General features: G+C 44.4%; 1 protein-coding gene across 1 annotated transcript in view; it reads right to left on the reverse strand.

Moving 5' to 3' along the window:
• LOC119187261 (cell adhesion molecule DSCAM) overlaps positions 1 to 22,556 on the reverse strand; it is a 168,105-nt gene that overhangs the window by 88,227 nt on the left and 57,322 nt on the right. The window contains exon 2 of the mRNA XM_037435451.2: positions 7,921 to 8,103. Within this exon, the coding sequence (XP_037291348.2) occupies positions 7,921 to 7,944 (24 nt within the window). The 5' untranslated portion in view covers positions 7,945 to 8,103. The remainder of the gene's footprint in view (positions 1 to 7,920; positions 8,104 to 22,556) is intronic.

A 22,556-nucleotide genomic window follows, 5' to 3' on the forward strand; every position in this document is an offset into this window, starting at 1 on the left:
TGTTGCGGGGAGAGAGCTAGTCTCGTTTGCGACAATGAGATTTAAGACAGCAGTGCGGTTGGTAGCTTCGACGCTCTATACGAGAAGCTCGTCGGCCGGAATCCTGTTTGGCGACCGAGGACGAACCGCGTGAAGACCGCCTAGATGCGTTAACGACGTGCGCCAACTGAGCGCCCGTTTCTAACATCGAACAGAGCGCGTGCGCGCGTAGGTCTTTGTATAGTGCCTCCTTGGAAAGGAAAACCGCATCCGTGTTTACCTTTCCGTGGGATCGCGCATCCGCAACTCGCTCAGGCAAGCGCGGATCTCGCTGTTAGCTCGCGGCTGTGAATCCGACACTTTCCTCGTTTGCGCCTTGTTCCGGTTGATTCAATTAGGCCGCGTGCGCGACAGGCATTCGCTCAGCTCAGGCGGTTGCCCGAATTCTCATTCAGAGTGCACACCGGCAAATATTTGAGCTGCTGGAGACGCCTGTATGACGTAGCTGGCATTCAGCACCTTGGAGTATGTGCCCTCGTTAAATCCACCGTTGATACGTGGATAGAGATGTTTTCGTAGCTTTCGAGCGAATGTTAGTGCATGAAAACGTGTGGTAAGCGTCGTATTGCAATAAATCTGATTATTAATTGCTGGAGTAATAAGTGGTGTAACCATGATACAATTAACAGACACGACGTTGTGGAGGGCTCAGAAAATTAGGTCAATCTGGAATTCGTAAATGGGCGCTTAAATCCAAGTGCACGACGCTCTAGCATTTGATCTAACTGAAATGTGACCGATGCGGCTGAGACCGAATGCGCATTTTTTTTTAAGCAGTGGTCGAGAACGCACCCTTGAGTATCATCGTGGTGGCTCGTCGTAATAAATACGAGCAGTCAGACAAACAATGCCCAGTTGTTTGCAAAAACCCTTGAGTAAACTATCACTGCTGCTTTTGTTTTATGGCGTTAGATGCAAGAAACAATGTCAGAGCGGTGATGTCAGAACTCTGTCCCGTCTTTTTTCTGGTATGTGTGCTTCGTATTCATGCTGTTGTTGCTGCGAAGAAACGACTTAGCTTTGGTGACCCCGAAAAGTGTGAAACGAAAGTCAGAAAAAATTAGGACTATTAAAAATGTTGTAAAGATTTTATTTATTGATTGCGTAGAATAGATATAATATATGGTTCAGTAAAACTTGCAGCAGGGTGAGTTAGGTCATAATGAAGATAAACCGGTGTGCGTAAATTTAAAGACAATGACACAGAAAAAATGGGATAGGGACAAGCACAAACTTTCAAACTCCGCCCTTGTCCCAGTCAAATCATTTCTGTGTTCTTGTCATGAATTCTCGCACATTAGTTTATCTCGAGTTATGATATAATTTGGATTAGGCTGGGGGGTAGAAAATGTTCGATTAGCGTAGTGTAAGACGTGTATTACTGACAGGTCACGTTATGAAAATGGTGAAAGATGACACGAATTGTAGGAATTGATTTCGTGCGAACCAGTCGGTAAGTATAGTCTGAATGCAAGCTTACCGACGCAATCAACATTCCTTTGAATGGCCACAAGCTATGAAGTCACAGCGACACGTAACCTCGTTGTTGTCCTTAAGGTGCTGCCCGATGGGCCCCCGATGGAGCTTCTGCACCTGCTGATACTCTTTTCAAGAGTAAACGCGGTAAGAGAACTTCCCTACATCGCGCCTAACTCCTCACTTAACGCACCGGAATTCTCCGCCAAACTTGAGCTGTCATTTGTAAAGTCCCGGTTCATTGCTAAAGCTACAAATGCCACCAAAGATTACTCGAAGTGAAGCAACAACACCTTGTCGCAAAGGTTCGGTGTCGTGTTCACCGATGCATTAAGCTATCGTATTGATAAGGCATATTCATTCATGAGCGATAACCGTGACTTGTAAAGACCATTAACCATTCCCTTTTATACACTGTCCACAATTTCAACATCATCGCAGGGCTTTGCAGCTAGCCTAGAAAAGACTCGAGGATCGCCCTTTTACTGAAGGAAATAGGCAAGGGAGTCAGGCCTTATCAACTCAGAAATTCATACGAAGCTTGGGCCAGTTCTTGAAGTGAAGAAATTTGAGTGACCACCCGTAATACGCTGCACTGTGTGTATGTTGTGAAAGGGGTATGTATTGGTAGTGTTGTCTTTTTTACCTCTCTCTCTGTTGACTCCTTATTCTGCTCACTGTGTGTAAAATAGCTAGCCAATCATAGCCTAGTTAAGCTCCCCTTCTTTCTTGTATTCTCTCTCTGTTCCTCAAGACTTCTGATTATGGGCTCCACGAATAACATTCCTATTTTTACAACAAAACGGTTTTATCACCATAACGAAGACCTCACTTGGTGTAGGCGATGACCTGTGTCTTGCTATTTTGTGTGCAAAAAAAAACTCGTTAAAACTTTGAACAAATGAGGAACTCCTAGACACTCCTAAGACCGATGAAACGTAATACAATTTTTTCTCAGTGTAGTACGCATTATTAAACTTTACACACGTGTCATCAGGGGCGCTACTTGAAACTCTCTTGCGTAGCATTTCACTCGAGGAAACTGAAACCGAGTTCATTTATCACGTCTCGCGAGTCGGGTCAGTCAGCAGCGGGGCACACGTGGAGTCGCGTTTCAGGCGATTTCCATAATATAGGACTCGCGCGCAACGCGGGCTCGAGGAATCGCCACTTTTTTAAAGCACCGCTGCTTTTCTCTTTTATTTATTACTCGCGACGACGTCGCCTCCGATTCGCGCAAGGAATGCGAGCCTTTATTTATATAGAGTTTTTTTCTCCCTCTCTTCGGCAAATGCGGAAAAAAGGAGAGAGTAAATAATATGAGACCGGTACTGGGAGGGTAGCCGGATCGAGACGAGTCTTGCTGGCCTGTATTGCACAAATGACGTGAATAAGTGAAGAAAGATGAGCCGGCGAAAAAAAATTCAGCAAGTCGCACACCGTAACACATGTCAAGCAGTCCAGCTACAATAACGACGATGATGATCACAATGATTACTTTCATAATCCTATCAACTACCAGCATCCCCATTTATCTTATTTCCATAATTCCTCCACCCTCTAGTCACGTCTCCTAAATGATGTTTTGCTCTCTTAATTCTACTAATACTGCTCCTCATCCTTTTCGTCGAAAGAAAGAAAGAAAGAAAGAAAGAACGAAAGAAAGAAAGAAAGAAAGAAAGAAAGAAAGAAAGAAAGAAAGAAAGAAAGAAAGAAAGAAAGAAGTTGCGAGGAAAAAATACAGAGCAGTCCTCCGGGCTCCACACTGTACCTAAAGACCTGGCACCACTGATGCGAAGCTGCCTTCAATATTTTTTTAGCAGATGTGCATTCTTTTTTTCTGTTTTTTTTACTGCTTGAGCGAGATCACACCTGTATACTGTATTCACCATACATTCATATATTTTATCATCTTAGAGTTACTTTGGTAACATTATGTGATATGTTCTTCTGGATTTTAATTATTCTGAACCTACTTTTGAGCCATCGCGCTGCCGGACCCTTGTTTGTGCCCTAACGTCTCTTTACATGCTATCAATCTGAATAATAAAAAAAGCACTCATTATGAAGTGTGCGCCACAGAAACAGTGCTACACTCTTGTTTGAGTACAATATCGACAAGATTACAGGAATCTATATGGTGTTGAGCGCAAGTACATTAGGTCTAAGTATTGTCACGTTAGTTGTGCCCGCGTCATGAATTCGTCATAGCAGCGTGGGCTCGAAGAACCACAAAAAAAAAGCCATAAGGGGGGAGGGGGGGGCAAGTTTCGCAGAATCAACGGCTCTTTTTGAGCGTTATTTTTTTCATATAGCAAACGAGGTCACGTCGCCTGATCTTGCTTCGCAGACCGTGACATGGTCACGTCAGTGGCCTTGTTCAAAGGCACGTATTCGATCTTGTCATATGAGAGACGGAATTCGCTTCCTTTGAGCTCAGTGATGCACCGGTCGAACAAATGAAAGCTTGAACTAGTGCGCTGTATGCGTACAACAGAATTCGAATTGTTGCTCCATGACAAATGACTGCTAAAGCGTGCATCGTTTTATTGTTGTTCAGTGTCGAGCCCATACAAAACCATTTCACGAAGGTACTTAGTGTCAGCGAGAAAATAAGAGAAATACCATTTGACGTCTGGCAAAAAAAAAAACACAAGGCACGACCCTCTATTTTTTTCTTTTATTTTTCAGCTGACAGCTCAGTTAATTGATCGAAAGGGCTCGGGTCACAGTGCGATTGCGTGGTATACATGTCCCAGATATTGGCCATGGCGAATGCCTTACTGCTACAGTTCTACAAACAAATTAAAGCAGTTTGCTTTGATAGTTCGAATACTGAACCCCCCCTCCCCCAAATATATTTCTAGTGCTTAAGATTAAAACGAAAAAAAAGTGTTCTTGCTGTCCCTCATCCTTTCCGTGTCATCACAGCTTTCCTTTTTCGTTGAACCACTGGAAACACATCAGACTTCTACAAACGACGTTTTGTGATGGTCGTAGTAAGCATTTTGCGCTAGTATAAGTATGAACGTAGTAATTCATTCTGTTTCGTGTAACCAACACGCACATATTGCAGTTTTATTTGATCGATGAGTAGATACGCAATAAGTGCAATGTATATTATTGAGTATCGCCATAATAGAACAATAGAAAGTCTCAGAAAATGTCTTCGTGTAACATGTTTCGTGTAACAGAAAATGTCTTCGTGTAACAGAAAATGTCTTCGTGATAATGTCTTCGTGTAACAAGTTATGTGGTAAGCATGACGCGCACACATCATTTCAATGAAAGTTCACGGTCACACATAATGCAGTGTTCATAGCAGTGGTCATTAATGCTTCTTCTTATTTGAAGATCTCATGAGAACTATGGGTATCTCTTCATTGACAAATGCACAAGAAATTTACGATTACGATAACCCACAGTGGCTTTACCACCAGTCCGAATATGAGATGTCATCTTTCGAAGGTTATATTAAGTATAGGACATCTCTAAAACAATTACATCTCCACTGCACATTCGCTACACCAATGTTGTAAAGGCGTTTTGAGAGAGAGTAGATTGCATCAATATGTTTATACACGTTGTTCATTTGACAATTCATTTTTTTTGTCGCGTGTGCCTGTTTTTTTCCTCTTTTTTTAAACTTTCCTCTTCTCTTTCCTTCTTTCTTCCCCTATTTACTCTATGCCTCCCCTTCCCGAAGGAGCAGGCAGGCTTTGTGCCCCTATAGGTGGCAGTTGTCAGCTTATTCCCTCCCTATTTCCTCTGTATTCGTGTTCTCTAAGTACTCAAACCAAATATATAAACAATAATATATGCAGCGAGGACGATCTATAGCTTCGGCAGTTCTCGAAAGAAAAAAATATATGCTTAAGCCAGCCTAACTGCTCACTTTCATAACTAAGCAGGAATTTTAAGTAGACAGGTTAGACCTGTCTTCCCTTACGCATTCCAGTGCAGTTTTTTTTTATTTGTTGCGTTTCCAACAGAATTGGTCGCTAGCTATTTCCTATGCTGTCATTACAACCTATGTAAATGATTGACAATACGTGACCTCAAGCACCATTTGTGCCACTTTCTGCTGAAAGCACGCAGGATACTCAAATACTTTGGTTGTTAGTGCAAACAGTGCATCTTGATTACTGTTCCCAACGACGTCAATCGCTTACTCAGTGTTACGTACGTTTGGAAGTTTCTGCGACTTTTTTTCTCTAAATCAACTGTGCTATAACTCGCGAATAAAAGAGAAGTACGTATCGATTCACCAAAAACATGGAACATAAGTATATTTCTCAGTGACTCGTCGCTTTCTTGGTCGCAAATGCCGGATTTTCTTGGCGCAAGGCCTGTCCAGGCGTCGTACCAGGACCAGCTACGGCTACATTGAACGAGTAACATACGAACGTGCAGCGGGATAAATTTGGCGATACAGTCAAAACAAAGGGTTCGGGCGTACAACCAAAGCGAGACGCATCAGGAACCGAGTAAGTCCTCGCATACCACGGCTCTTCACAACAATGCCATCATGGCGCGGGAGCATTTGATATCGGATAAAGGCAGCTTACACCGCCGTGTGCCATGCGAAATGAGCAGCGCATGCTTTCGCGTGTATGGTCACCACAAAGAACACCGAAAGGCCATTTGTTCGCCCTGAAGCATGGCAGTCGAGATGCGATGGTTTTAATTATCCAGCCTACCAGACGCTGTAACGAATGTTCGGGCGCGATCTTCCATTTGATAAAGCTGTCACGGGGCTAGCGCCGCGCCCGCAATCAGCGTCGCCACTTTGAATATCTGCTTTCTTGTTCCGACTGGAATGTAAATCGCAAGGAATGGTGAAAAAAATAATGCGTAACGATCGGAGAGGAAAGGAAGATCTAGCGAGACCCCGAGGCATACAGTGAACCGTGGCTCACTTGCAGCCATCTCTTACCACCCGAGCGAGTCCCGTGCGCTTCTATCTCTCTCCTTCGCGTCCGTTAATCTTTTCTCGCCGTTTACTCGTGGGAGAAGCGGAGCACAACTGCCCGGTTGGCGACGAGGCAAACTGAGAAGAATCCGGACGGAAGAGAGAGAGAGGGAGCGGCAAGTTCTGCCGGAGGACTGATTGGGATCGAACGCGTGTGCTGGCCCCCGTTGCAATTAAGGGAAGTGCACCTCGTCCTCATTAATTAAAAACAAGGTATAGGGAAGAAGGGTGGGGGAGGCGACTATGTCCGGAGATGTTCATCTAAAAGCAAGTTTAGAGAGAGAGAGAGAGAGAGTGAAAAAGAGCAAGCGTCATCAAAATAAAGATGTGCACTATGACATCATCCTCTCTTCGCTAACCTTTTGGCATAATGGCTCATGCTTTGAGAGAAGAATGTCTTAATTTCTGTAGCGGTCGGCTGGGCTATACAACACGCTGTTCGCAACTACGGAAACCGTTGCTGGCAACACTGCTCAACTAAACAAAAATGGTTGCGGTATCTGGGCTGTGGACTATTCGCAGCAGAAAGCATCTGGAAACCTTTGTGAGCGATGGCTTTCGTGATGTGTTATGTCTTGTCTGTTCCATTCCTTCATATTTGCATGTGAAGTGAATGCATGCTTCCGGTACCATTTTTTAGGCCCCAGCGTCGGCTAGCAAAATGGAATGGTGTCTGGCTAACCTTGAGCAAAGCCTGCTACACTGGCCTCAATTGCAGTCTTATGACCTAAATCGGTCAGATCATGAAGTTTCAGGCGTGATTATTAAGTTGAGTGCTAGAAAATATGAAGTGTTCCTGCCTTCTCGTTCTTTTTTGTATCCCTTCAATCCTATTCTTGTCACGGTATTCTCCCGTACTTTAGTCTATTAAAGTCAGTGTTATTTTCGAGATTTTACCTGCACGGTTACGATTAGAATAATTAAGGCATGCTGGTATCATCCGACGTCAATTTCAAAGGGTCGAATGAGATAAACTTTGGAGTAAATGAAAATTCTAGGCATAGTGTAGGTGCGACCATCCAACACCGGTGATTTGTTCATTATTTGCTTGAAATGAAGATGCAAGGTGAACAACGCAATCAAAATGCGAAATTATTCATACAAGTCCTGGCACTATCTACAATGTTCCAGTTTCCAGCAGTGATGGCGAGCTTCTTTCTGCAGTGTTCGCGCGTGAATTCTGCGACTAAGCAACTGCGCGGACGTTGGCAGCGTATTTTTGAGCGTACGCACACTATAGAGCCCGTTCGCGAGCCTTGCTATATCGTTATCTCGCACACAGTGTTCGGTATTGCGCTATCGTAGCCTCCAATATACGCAAGTACTACACACAAAGGCTAGAAACATTTGTTAAAATAGGTAGCCATGTAGAGTCGAACTTCGGAATCCAGTTGCATATACTACGAGTATGCATTTCAAAAATCACAACTTACCGTAGTCGTTCGATGTTGACGCATTCGCTGGGAGCCTGTTGCAAGAGAGCTGGACGTAAGAAGGGCCACTGTCTTGGAGCTCGAGAAAGCGGTGACTCATGGGAAACCGCGGCAAACCTCGTACATTACAGGCGGCGTGTACGGGCAAATAGGGTAGGTAGGCTCTACGCCGAAGACAGTGACCTGAGAAAAAAGAGAGGGAGAGAAAAAACGTCCATCGCATTAATACCGTCTATTTTGGCAAGAAAAAAACAACAACAGCAAGAGCATTTGGTAACGTACTTGTCAGATGGGCTCTATGGACGCCCGCGTGACAAGAATATTCACGGCCAAAATAAGTTACCGTCAACCCATTTTGTTTTTTCTTCGCTACATAACCCGCAAATGAAGCCTGCAAAGGCTTCGTTCGTTGTTTCTTGCTAGCACGAGCACAACTGTTCCTCAAATAACACGTCTTTAAAGTCACCCCTTTATTACCTTTTACGCTACGATTGAATTGCGTCCAGTTAGCTTAGACAGTGTACGGCGAACGACCCAGAAATGCCCTCGTCGAGAGGCTCAAATCCCGAATCGAGCACAGATTTCTGTTTAACTGCACGCGAGGGTTTTTTGTACACCTGAGAAACATATTCGCGCTTTCTTCACAGCTGTATTTTAAAAAAAGAAAGAAAAGAAAAATATGACGGTTCTTCTCTCGTTTTAGTGTAATCCTTTCAGCGCTGGTGTGCTCAATTGCACACATGACAATACGGAGGAGCGTCACTCAGCGTCATTCTTCAAAAGGCTTAAACAACTGTGCGTACATTTGCGCAAGTTTCCTGAGAAGATACCTAGCGATCGTTAACCCTCATTGAGCAGCGTCTTGCAGCGGAGACACCACCATGTTCGACGTGCCCTATTCCAGGACCAACAAGAAGAGTATTATTTCGCTGTGCTCGAAATAAACACAAACAAAAAAGCTGCGTGCATTTTGGGCCTAAGGTTTGAATATAATTAGTAAAGAATAGAGACTGACTGATAGCCAAAATATTTAAATAAGTTATTACTCACTAATTATCAATAATTACTTAAATTCATACAATACTACAGAGTTATTTTGCTTATTGAGATGTAATATTTCATGCCTTGAAACTATGTCATACTAAATTCACGCATTTGTAAAGAGTGCATAATGATTCGCGCCTGAATGGTTTCTTCATATATAGTACAGTAAATTTTCTTCATGTGACAGATGAGAGATAATAATTCGTAAATCATGTACTATACATAAGCTATGTGTAATGTGGGCGTTATTGTCATTATATGTGATATCTTGGACTTTTCTATACGAAAGAGTCATCTGAAGTCATAGAGAACAAAAAGCCACAACATCCTGTCGTTTTTTTGTTTTTGTACATAATGCATCTGAAAGTAACAAAAAACAAAGTAAAAACAAAATTCTCCGCGAAAGGAAAGACAGCATGAAACTCAGCCTCATATTATGATGGACACAACATTCGGTATTTCACACACACCATGTTTTTTTGCAGACGCGAAGCACGGAAAGAATCCACAATACACGAAACGCACGACTGTTCCTATCCCAGCAGGCCTCAATGAGACATACATGACAGCGGAAGGATTCAATATCTATATCCCGATCTAAAGGCGATAGGCGACGAAACCGCAATGGAAACAGATATCGTGCCGCTGAAGTTTTCTGTCACACCCGTGAAGCTTCGTATAGCGCGCGCGCGAGGTGCAGCCTCTAACGCCAAAAGGAAGATGGGCGGGGATTCCTCGCTGTATACGCCACACACCAAACGTCTAAAAGGGGGACGTTTCCAGCGTGGTTCTTCTAGAAGCGGGTGAACGAAGAATGGCCGAGTGATAGCACTGACAGGCTGCTAAAAAATGATACTGCATAACTCCGTATCAAACATGCCTTGGGCGAAAGGAAGGAGCCGAGAAAACTTTTGAGTGAAGGAAACACACAAAGCCGCAGGAAAGCGCAAGCGAGGCAACAAAAAATGAAAAAGGAGGAAACAGAATTTCAAAAGAAGCTTAAACCCCGTTATATGAACGTATATAAAAATGAGGGAAGAAGGGTGAGAAGAAGCTGGGACTCACATGTGAAAGGCTGCTACCCCCCCGCCACGCTCTGGAAGGGCAAAAGGGATTGCGAAGTCATTGAACTTAAAGCGGTAAATGCTTACAAATAACAAGCCGCGCAGCCCTTTTGCTTTATCTCAGTCAGTTCGCAAGTCCGCCTTCTCTCTCTTCTTTATGTGATTCCATAGATGCGATATTTATCATATATGTACCGAGGATGAAGTTTTCCTCTCTTTTTTCATGTCCCGTAAGAAACAGAGAGTTCCAGGGGAGGATGAAAAAGCTGGCCATGTTGGTGAAAAAGAAACTCGCACCGGCCGAAGGGGGTCGAGGAATAGAAAAGCCGTTTCCGCCACTGAACGCCTGGAAGGCGCGTCCGGAAAAACAAGCGACGCCAATGAGCAAACAAGAGCCGAGTGTTAGCGCCAAAGCCTGAGCCCCTCGCAGTCATAAGTCCAGTTTTCTCGTTTTCTGTTTTTTTTCTTTTTTGGTCCTCTCTATAAGTCCATGGCTAAGGTTTCTGACGCTTTCAAGATTGAGTCACTCACAGGATTTGTAAGAAAGAAGACTCCCAGCAGAAACGGAAGCGCATCTCGAGGAAGTTTAAGGCGGGCATAGAGGCGAAATGAGAAGATTCAGTCACGAAACAAAAGCGTGGGACGATCGATAATGCCTTTGCCAGAGTTAAGAAAAAGAAAATAGTGGAGAAACACAAGCTCGCTAAATTGCTTCTCAGAAATTAGGAAACTCAAGAAAAATATTTTGTACTCGGGATGATTGCGAGATCTTCGCTCTATTTTTCGCCTTCTCGTGACGCAGATGTTCTTCTTTCTCTCTCTCTTTCTCTCTCTATGCTGTGCGCGAAATCAGACCGCAACTCAATTCCGGAGCTAAATCGTCTGAAGGAAGCAAAAAAAAAAAAAAACAACACTGATGCATGTCGGCGACGGAAGTAAACATTGAAAGGCACCGGAATCTGTGCTGCGCGTCTTCAACTCATTGCGGGAAAATATGCTGACGGAAGTAAGACACCCTTAGCTTTTGCGAACACCGTCAGTTAGGAGTGTGATCTTTTATTAAACAAAAATAGCACGATGAGAAAGGGAAGGAACATCGCCGAGATTTCTACAACAAATCGCCCTGTTGGAGCTCGAAGCGCGAGTTTTTCTGATGTTAAACTGGAACATCCATAAATATTTTTGCGGCATCGAAGCGTATAGAGTACTAGACAACACAACAAGTATATACATATAGAAGCCGTTCGAGTTTTGTGTGCCATGTGGTCCTGACGACTCGCGCTGAGTCCATAGAAGGCAAGGTCTAACGTTCTAAACAACGTCGCCCATCTGGAGCAGTGTGCTAAACGTGCAATGACATGGTTTTTCGATCCAAAATGCTCTTCATTTATACATCTGACGAAATTCGCACATCGCTCTTGAATCAGCAGTATATGGACCCTGGTTTGATGTAGTAAGCGCGCCTATATAGGCCAACTTCGTATATAAAGGCTTGCTGTTTTTAAGCATAAGTATTCAACATAAGTATTCCGCCTCACGAGAACTCGACGATTGGCATCTATTCATTTTCGAACATTAGTCAACATCTACAAGGGTGATTTGATATCAGGTTTTGATAAGGCGTTCGTAAAATCAATACACAAAGAGTAAGATGGAAGGAGCAAGGAGATCAACCGAACCCTCACATAGATAAAACAACTGAACCACCACCTCACGGTCTCGGAACGAAAAACAGTTCCACAGAGCATCCGCTCGTCTGGACTGGGCTTGTTGCAGAAGTGCCGCCAGTGCATACAACGCCTATCACATTGCCATTTTTATCTTTCATACAGTCGAGCGCCTGGCGCACGCTCAAACAAAAATAATACCAGCTGCTAACGAATGCCTCAGGAAGGCGCCAAAGATCATTACAGGTCATCCACAGGAGAGATAGGGAAATCAGTCCTTCGCCCAGAAAAACACAGGAAGTCGTGACCACTGTGAGAATCCACGGGCTGGCACGGCACGCGAGATTTCTTGCACGCGAAAGCTATCGGCGATACCCCAAACGCACGCGCAAGTATAGGTTCCACATTTCGTATCCCTTCCCATTTGAAAAATGTCATAATCGACATACACCACATAGTCAATAATGTCGTATGAACACACATGGATCGCACGAGCTCTCGTGCGATCATATATAGGGGATAATGGGATGTGTCGTACGTGTCATGTGAGAATTTCGAATAGCGCCTGAATACTAATTTGCAAGCACGCGAGCATCACTCGAGGTTTGCGTAGTTTATTCGCGTGTGCGTTTTAAAGTTGCTTCTGCACTGTTGCTACATCTAAAAATGATAATACTGCACATTCGCCGATGCACACGCCAAATATTTGCAATCACGTATATTTGAAGAAGGGCAGTGTTTACATTCTACGATCTTTTATATATTTCAAAAGTTGAAAGATTCGAATTATTTGCAGCACCACTTAGCTACTTTTAACACCTTCATTAAAAGTAAGGAAACGTCTGGCAACATTCAAATAACATGTATAACGGGTGCATGATGACAATCCAGCATCACAGCCTCACAGGCCCCGTTAGTATAAAATAAAATTACAAGAGACGATCCTCAGAGCATGGCCTCGCACATGCTCTGAGGATCAGTATCAATGCCGGCATAGCGAAGCCGGCATTTATACTGATTTAATCGACCGGATTGAGTGATTGGTCGCATGCGTGCAATAGACAGGCGCGCACGCGCACCCGACAGTGCAGTGCGGCGATGATACCAGCTCAGAAAATAACCATGCCAATCAACCTCTCATTACGTCTACGGTGGCACAACTTGCGGCTCTGCGTGGTGCCCACATCGATTCCCGAAGACCGAGTAAATAGGCTGTGTTTTCGGAATCGAAACCGGCCTTACGAGCATGCGGTCAATTCTTCGACGAGCATGCCATGCACAGCTAACGTACGAGATTGTCAAGCTTCTTCACCACGTCACAGAAACAGGCCACGAGGTCAATTTTCAATGGCTACCTGATCACTGCGGGATCAGTGGCAATGATTTATTTATTTATTTACATAATACTGCAGACCCAGTGAAGGGCCCAAGCAGGAGGGACGTATTTGCAAAGCTCGTAATAAGGACAACAGAAGATCAAGAACATAAAAAGCGCGAAGAATAAGGACATAACTAAACAATGAATAAGAAAGACGTTTAACACTTTAACAATACAAGTCAAGATACAATAGACAACGGGGCTAGCACATCCCACCAAAAAGAGCACACCTTTCCGATTCCTCTGCCAAGGACCGACACTGCAAGGCAACTTCGTCGCCTGGCACGTACTCTGTGTCTGCTGGAGTGGAACACCCTAAACATAAGACGCACAAGACTCCACCAAGTAAACCCTCAAATGGAACTTGGACCTCCGTCGGGACTGCCTAGACGTGAAGCTTCATGTATTTGTCGGCTTTGGTTGCGGGTTGTCTCCGCAAAAGCTATATACAAACTTCATTGAGGTGACCGACAGTGCGGAATGCGACGTCTACGGCACTGAAGAAGACATCCACCATCTGCTATGCCGTTGCCCTCAATTTGCCTCAGAGGGACAACAACTTTCGGACGTGTTGCCACAATTGCACGATCGGCCACTACCTGCGGAGAGGCTGCTGGAGCACCCACCTCGCCTTGCGTCGGCTCGTAGGTCAGTTAAACCCCTCTTACGCTTTTTGAGGAGTGCAAGCTTATCTGAACGCCTTTAACTTTTGTGTAGTAAACCACAGCATACGCGTCAACCAAATTACTTACAACTTTTTCTCTCTTTCTCTTCTCTTTCCTCTCTCTCTCGTTCACCGTTATACTCCCTTTTCTTTACCCGCCGCGGTGGTCTAATGGCTAAGTACTCAGCTGCTGACCAGAACGTCACGGGATTGAATCCCGGCTGAGGCGACTACATTTTCTGTAGAGGCGAAAATGTTGTAGACCCGTGTGCTGCAGATTTGGGTGCACATTGAAGTACCCCAGGTGGCCGAAATTTCCGTAGCCCTCACCTACGGTGTCTCTCATATTCATATGGTAGTTTCGGGACGCTTAAACTCACATATCTTTCAATAATCCCCATTCCCCTTCTCCGCACATGGGGTAGCGAACCGGGCTTGTGCCTGGCTAATCTCTTTGCATTCTGCTTTGTTGATCTTCCTTTCTTCTTCCTGGCAATGCTTTCTTCCCTTTTTTTCCTTTCTTTTGAACCCGTAATTCCATCCCACGAGTGTAGGGTAGCAAACGGGAAGCGTGTCACGTTGACCCCCCCCCCCCCCTTTGAAATTCCTTCATCTTCCACAAGTCGACTAACTCAAGTGCATCCCTAGAATTGAGCCGACTGCTACGCTGTTGCTCATCACTCGAGAAAACCCACTTTTCATTATGTAAGGTCTGAAACGCGCATTTGCAGCTATAGTCTTTGTAGATTTTACGGAGAACGAGTAGGCGATGTTGAACTCAATGACAAGTGCCCCCATTTGACGCTCTCACTTCGAAATGTGAACTCGCCGTTATTCATGATTGGAAAGCAATAAAACGAGGAAAAAAACATGACATCGAATGTAAGTTTAATGACGGCAATAAACGAGTCCTGATCTTCCTCTCCTCGAGGCGGATCGAGAGCACGCGACGTCCTTAATTCAGAGAGTCGTAAGTTGTACCCGAAAGAGTCGCAGCTCCAAATTGGTGCCCGCTTTAGGCGAATATTCCCGCGTTGGCGTCGTTCTCATCGAACCAGAACTTTTCGCCGCCGCGCAATCGGTAAACAGTTCATCGACTCCACGTGAGGCCGAGCTGCGCGTAGACGGCGGAGGAGTCGGTAAATAAGCATCGCAAAAAAATTTTGGTCATTTCGTGAGGAAGCGTTTGGCAGCGCTGGCGTGCAAATGAGGTGATACATTAGGCGGACTCCGATCGGGCCAAATCCAATGAGGGAAAAAACGGGCACCGAATGAACGCCTCACGCACGCCAGTGACTGATACAAGCGGGAGAGTCTCTTCTGGAGCGAAGGAAATTGCATGCACGGTGAAGTACTGATGAAGAAGCGAAGGAAAAAAAAAAACAGACTGTCTTCTGCTTCGCCCCGCCCACATCACGACTTCCTTTCTCCTTCCGCTGTTTTGTGCTGTATATACACAGAGGCCCTTCCTCCTTCTTGTTCCTCACCCTTTTCTTCCTCTTTCGCGATGGAGTTGGATGAGGAGGTAAAATGTGGCGAATACTCTCTACATCGTCTCCGCGGAAATCAGGTCACTCATGAAAAATGCAGCGGCCGCGCGTGTGGCTTCGCCCGGCGCCCCGAACGCGCACAGTGCGGCAAACTTCGGAGCCTGCGGGCATCCTGCGATTCCTTGCTCTGCTTGGTTGCGTCGCCGCAGAAGGAAAAGTTGCCGAAGGAGTGAGTTGAAAGCAATAAAAAAGGCTACAAAGTAGCGAGCGGCTACTTTCCTTTCCTACGACTCGGACTTATGACTTTCTCTTAGTCTCTTAGGGCACTGAAAAAGGAACTGCATTAGCGAGATAAAACAAAACAAAACAGAGAAATCACTCCAGCTAGAGTGATTTCGAGCGGCCACCTTCGTTGCTTTGGAGGAGCTGAAAAGTTACAAATGCAGGGAATCACACATCACTTCGATACTCGAAGTGACGAAGTGAAGTACGATCGTATGCATGTCATCTCGACAGCCGGATGAAAACGTTGTGGCGTTGCTGTAGCACCTTCTCTCCAAGCCAACTTCGGAGTGCGCAGATCGGAAGTGTGGCATCAAGAACACGTGAAGTAGTATACTTATATGCAGAACAGATTGTTGAAGTATTAAAGAGACATAAGAAATGAAAGAAAGAACAGCGAAGTTATCACATTTCGCCTACCATGCACTTACGATTATAAGATTATAAAGCAACTGTACAACCTGAAATATATATATATATATTTGTGAGTGTGTGTGTGTGTATCTTCAGTAAATCCAGCGGTCCAAGCCATAAAAATGGGCTTTTGGCTTGAGCGGACGAACGTAGAAAAATTTTTATTAGTTACCACGTTTCGGACGGGGGCTGGACTGCGAGGGCCGGAACCAGACAAAAAGCGATCTCATATTACCTACATTGCGGCCGGACCGGCCTTGGTTAGGTCATACACGTGCCTGTCCTGATGAAGGCCGGTCTCCGGCAGCAACGTAGGCAATAAAACATCGTTTTTCATCCGCTCGTCTACTCCACTTGAGCACCTATAATATACTACCAAATCCAGGAAGACCTAAAAAATTATATATATATATATATATATATATATATATATATATATATATATATATATATATATATATATATAACCACATAAGTGAAACTACTCCCCAAACGTGCGGAACGGGAATTCACTTTCGCTCGCGACATTATCAAAACATGGTGTCATAAGCCTCGCTGCCACGCGCGAAAGGTGGGGGGGGGGGGGTAGTTATACCTTAAACTTTAAATTTCACAGTTGGAGAGCCCAAACGCGCGTCTCATAGCTAGCCTCGTAAAAGCAGCGCTCAAAATTTCAAGATGTTCTAGTGGATGCACGCATTCCCGTTCCGATCACACACGCTTACGCGTCCCCCTTGCAACCTTCTTCTCCGTTTGTTTGAAAAATAAAGTTATCTGCAGGAGTTATCACCATTGCTTGGTGATGGCCACCCCTCTCCGCTTGGTTTGCTCCACCCCATTTCTTTTTACCACCTCTCATTTCTCTGCCCGATTGTCATATATATTTCCGAATCATCTTACACGTGGGTGTGTTCTGGGAGTGTCGTTTTCTCGTCTGCATTTCCTGAGTTATGAGACACCGGTGTCTTCCCAAACCATTTGTCCCCGCTTCCCGTTTGCTTATCTGCGAGGAACGTGGCACAGCTGAGCCGGCGCCAGATGAAAAGCCCGGTTTCCAGGACGACGTCACGAGAAGACGTTACAAGAGCAGCGCAAACTGAAAAACAAACGCACTTCTTCATGCGAGTCATACGGGCGAAAAAGCGATTCCCTTTCCAACTCCGCAGTCCCTGAGATGTTTTTTTCTTTATTTTTCTTGCGCAAACGTTCTTGCCTTCGTAATGGCTTTATGTGCACGGCCGTAAAAAGTCGTATTTGCACAGCGAAGCGTCCTGCTGGATTGGGGCCGGTTTCTTTCATCTCTGGCAGGATTAGCTTTAACGATCGATTTCACCCACACTTTCTAAAGCCGCACGGAGTTGGATGCTATTAAACAGCCTTGCTAATTACGCGCAGATAAGCATCGGCAAAATACTGCGGAAGTTGTCATGGACGCAGAAAACACACATATGCACTGGACAGCTAAGCTGTCAGCTGAATGACAACAATCTACCTCCTTCGCAGGGTCATAAAGGAACACCAATGACAATTTATTTTAGGCACAATCATGACACTCTGAATTTATTAACATAACAAATAACTGTACGTAAGGACAGATCGGTGCCAATACTTGCCTCACGTAGGTTGATCATACACATTTTTCAAGAGCTTGAGAAGTTAATTCTCAAAAGATAGAGCGAAAGATGTCAAAGGGAAAAAGAAAGAAGGTCAGTCTGCACTTATATTTAAATAACCACCATTTATTCATTCAGGAAACCTGCACAAATGTGCACACAATGTTTCAAGCTATTTGTTGAAACACGCAGTGCGTGACGTGCCGTTGAAATTGATGTCCATAAGGTTGGAATAATGCACCGGCACACTTGAATCTGTCAAGAATTATTTATTATCAGGACCACCCAAAAAATAGAACCATCTTCTCGGCGCAGTGGTTGTCATCATGGACCACTCAAAGTTTCGTTCGGCCATTACAGACATCATCACCCACGGAGTTAAAAAAACAATCAGTTGCATTTTAAAGACGATGGTCTTTCTTGGGGAGTTTCGACGCAAAAATTTTGGTCTCTATGTCTGTCCATTTGTCTGTTGGTTCACGACACGGTAGTGGCACCTACCCGTCACCTTGCGTTCTACACCTTATCACCTCTGAGACGGGCGCGCACGCCCCTCTCAGAGCCGGGCGTTTTGTTTTACCAGATAACTGCCGGATAGCGCTCATGTCTCACGTGTGACTTGACTTGGTGCACTCGTTCGCCTCCGCTGCACGCTCGAGGCACTCTAACCCAGCGCCTCCAGAATACCATTCACCGAATTTCTTCCGCATAACATTTAAAAAAAAAACGTTTTGTTCAATCTCTCGAGACGCAAGACTATCGTCTTTCGACGACATTTGCAGATTAACATGGAGAGACTGGGCCAATTTTCGTTTTGTTTATGTTATCTAGCCACTTTCGCTGCTTGTTTTTTTCTTACTTTTGTATTGTTACCCTCTCCCCACTTAAATATTTCGGCCTCCAGTACAGTAAAATGAAATGAAATGAAAAAGATTTTCTGGTAGGTCTAATAAACATGCGTTAATTTTTCTGTTTCAATAATTCTCTATGCCAGTGCAACCTTTTCCTAATGCGGGTGTAATGATTACCCTGCCTTGTGTTCTGTCGGCACGTTTAAATTTATTATCAGAATTTTATTTGCGTTGCTTTTACTTCGGGTTTGTTGAGTACATTGTATGGGGAATAGAATACTTTTGTTTGTTATTTGGTTATGCTTGTTTTGTCTTTGACACATTACGTGATTGTCCACCTAGTCCACCACGGCTGCTGCACTGAAGGACACGGGTTCCATGAAGGGAAGCGATGTGCTAGAGGCCCGATTACTAGTGCACTGTCAGTGCACGTCGAAGAGCCCCAGATCGTCAAAATTTGCACGGCTCTCTACTGCGGTGTGCTTAGTGCTCATATCATGACTTTTCATCTTCTGCATCCCCCTCCCATGCGCAGGGTAGAGAAACGGCTGCCTATAGGCTGGTTAACCTCCCTGCCGTTCATTTCCTCCTGTTTTTCTTCCTTGCACGTAACACATCAGGTTAAATTCGAAAGCACTACAATGGGGTTATTGTACCATGTAATTATTTTAATCTGGGTGTTTATTTCTTTAATTCTACAAGCTTATCGTTCTCGTTCTTTTTTTCCATTTCATATTGCCACGCTCTATTTTTCGCTTCGTTCTACAATTGATTACGTGCCCACATTTGCGAAGGTAGAATGCATTAGCACCGTGTATGCGACAACCTAGTTAAAAAGTTTCATCTGCCCATTCACCCATAAATGTATATGCAAGGTCGCGCCACAAATTCTAAACCTCCAACTTTTGTCTCCTTGGAAGCACTGCTTTCCTGGCTCTCCATTTTGCAAGTCTTTTTACATTCTTTAATAACGATAGTCATGGTCATAAAAGTGCGTTACCTTGTTATAACTTTTGAGAAGGAATCAAAATGAACGATCGGCTCAGTTGGTGATTCATGATCCAGGTATACTGTACGGAAGAAAACAAAGATAGCAAGCACTGACTAATGACTGAAAATATGTGTGTTCGTGTGTTTCTATCTTTCGAATACCACTATCCAAGCAGACAGTGGAGTTGAAAGCAATGAAAAGCTGACGGCCTTGCACGTGAAGCGCTAACTTGTGTTCCAAAAATGAGGGCTCCTAAAACTTACCAGAAAACCAAGGATGCAATACGTAATCCCTTCAGAGTGATTCACAAGTTTCTACGTAACTCATGCGTAATCCATAGATTTTTTTAGAGAGCAAGCGACGCTTCTTTACCGCATAAGAACTGACTCCGCATACAGCCCGGCTTGATCTTTCAAGGCTGGGTGAGGCACTTACCCGTTTTGTTGATCCTGTGGTGATACTGGCCACATCAAACATCTTATCTAACTGAACCCGCATTTTGAAAGGGAAAGAGCAGCGATGGTGCGCAGCTTGCAAAAAGGGTGTCACCGGCACGGGACAGCTGACGATGTAATTTTTCTTAAAGGACGCACGGCACCGAGGAGAAGCGCGCAGTATATATTGTGATAACTTTTCCTCGACACACTGAGTTCTGCGACACTTGAGCCTCACTACGTCCACTGCAAGACAAAGGCCTCTCCCATGTTCCGCCAGTTAAACCGGTCCTGTGCTTGCTGCTGCCAATTTATACCCGCAAACCTCTTAATCTCGTCTGCCCACCTAACCTTCTGTTTCCCCCTAACCCATTTGTCTTCTTTAGGAATCCAGCTAGTTACCCTTAATGACCAGCAGTTATCCCGTCTACAAGCCACATGCCCAGCCCATGTTCATTTCTTCTTGATCTAAACTACGATATCCTTAACCCCGACCGATTTGTTCCCTGACCCACTCTGCTCTCTTCTTGTATCTTAAGGTTACACTTATCCTTTTCCTTTTCATCGCTCGCTGAAGCTGAATTTTAAATTTCCAGGTCTCTGCTCCGTAGTTATGTACCGGCAAGATGCAGCTGCGATGTATACCTTCCTTTTGAGGGATAGTGGTAATCTACCAGCCATGATAAGAGGTGCTTGCCAAATGTGTTCCACCCTATTCTTATTCTTCTAGTTACCTTAAACTCGTGGTTCGGCTCCGCGGTTTATACCTGTCCTAAGTAGGCGTAGTCTTTTGAAACTTCTAGTGCATTATTACCTATCTCGAAACGCTTTTCTCTTCCGAGGTTGTTGTACATTACATTCGTTTTCTCCAGATTAATTTTAAAAACTACCTTTATGCTGTCCTTGTCTAATTGAGTAATCTTGAGTTGCAATTCGTCCTTTGAGTTACTTAGCAATGCAAAGTCATTGAAGCGCAGGTTACCAAAGTACTCCTTAATAACTTATCCCTAACTCTTCTGATTCTAGGCCTCTGAAAACCTGCTGTAAGCACGCGGAAAATATTATTGGGGATATTGTATCCCCTTGTCTTACGCCCTTCTTGATTGGTATTCTGTCGCTTTTTTATGTGTCCCTATGGTGGCTATTGATACTCTGCAGATTTCTTCCAGGCTGTTTACATTTACTTATATATGCTTATTCGTATACTTGACTAAGAAGGGGTGTCAGAAAGAACAAGATACGTCAATGGTTAAAAATATTTCTTTTACCTTGGGCACCCAATCCACAAGGCAAGTACAATTATTAGTCACGTACGTAAGTTTTTGTCACGCATATAAGGCTTGTTAAGGATAGATCTTCATTCGTTAGTTTGGGCTCATTCCCATCTGCTTGTCATACTTTTTTTTCTTCAATGTATTATAACCCGTTCATACATTTTTGAACCAGATGTGATTCTATTGGCGAATCGAAATACTAAGCGAACTCCGACAGGCAAGCTGTCTGTTCCCACGTTATGCTCTTTATTTCGTTGAGTTTACTATACGCTTTTTTTTCGTGTTAACCTTTGTTTTTGGCTCACCATTTTTCTTCTTATTTCTGCTTCCTTTCCCTCTTTTTTTTGCGTTTGCTTCGAGATGTATAGAACAAGCCAATTTAACACAAGTCTCTCCAAATGAAGTAGGTTAGAAAAGAACACGACAGAAATATTGTACTGAATTTCTTTTTTTTATGGGCGAAGCTCCTTATGGCGTGGCCTGGGCGTCCCTCGTATGTAACCACCAGTGGCACATATTCGAAATAGGTATAACACTTGACCTCCAAGGTGGTGCCAGTGAGAGATTTCTTCTGTGCGTTGTTTAACAATAAAAAATAATGCTCAATGTACATGCCAATGGCTGCTAATGGGGAATGAGAGACATGAGCATTCGGCTTTTAGTCAACGCGCACGCTGCGATCCCCATTAGCAGCCATTGGCATGTACATTGAGCACTATCGAACAAGAAAGGGATGCTACATTATACTCGCTGGGTGTAACCTCCTTAGCTTTAGAAATGTTTAGCGAGCGTTGAGCCGCAGTGCCATGAGTACAATGAACTTGTATATACCATGAATGAACTCAAGGTGGTTAAAAATGAGAAGTAGATACGAAGCGCAAGCCGTAAAAAGCAAAAGCCGAATTCTCCTGTCTCTCATTTCTCATTAGCAGCCATTGGCATGTAAATTGAGCCCTATCTGACAGGAAAAGGTTGCTACGTTATACTCGCTGGGCGTAACCTCCTTGGTTTTCGAAATGTTTAGCGAGCGTTTGGTCGCAGTGCCATGAATACAGTGAAATAGAATATACCATGAACTCGAGGTGGTTAAAGGTGGGAAGTGGACCCAAAGCGCAGGCCGTAAGAAAGTGTGCGTGTGCCACCTCTCGTTTAGTCCTTGGAATGTCCGCTGGATGGCGGTGCTTCTATATGGGGAATATATGATAAAAAGATGCGAGATGGTGGGACTTGGAGTGTTGAATAGATGAACGAACGGACACACAAACAGATGCATGGATGGACGCACGAACGGACGCAGGGGCAGATGCACGAAAGAACGCAGGAACGGTCGCACAAACAGACGCATGGACGGTCACACAGACGGACGCATGGACGGACGAATGCTTCGCCCCACTCTCCATCATTCACTCCGTGGATATGCTGCCATTTTTTTTCACACACAGGGAATCAAACCAGATACACTTGCCATGG

The sequence above is a fragment of the Rhipicephalus microplus genome, unplaced genomic scaffold, assembly GCF_043290135.1.
Source record: "Rhipicephalus microplus isolate Deutch F79 unplaced genomic scaffold, USDA_Rmic scaffold_52, whole genome shotgun sequence".
NCBI classification, from domain to species: Eukaryota; Metazoa; Arthropoda; class Arachnida; order Ixodida; family Ixodidae; genus Rhipicephalus; species Rhipicephalus microplus.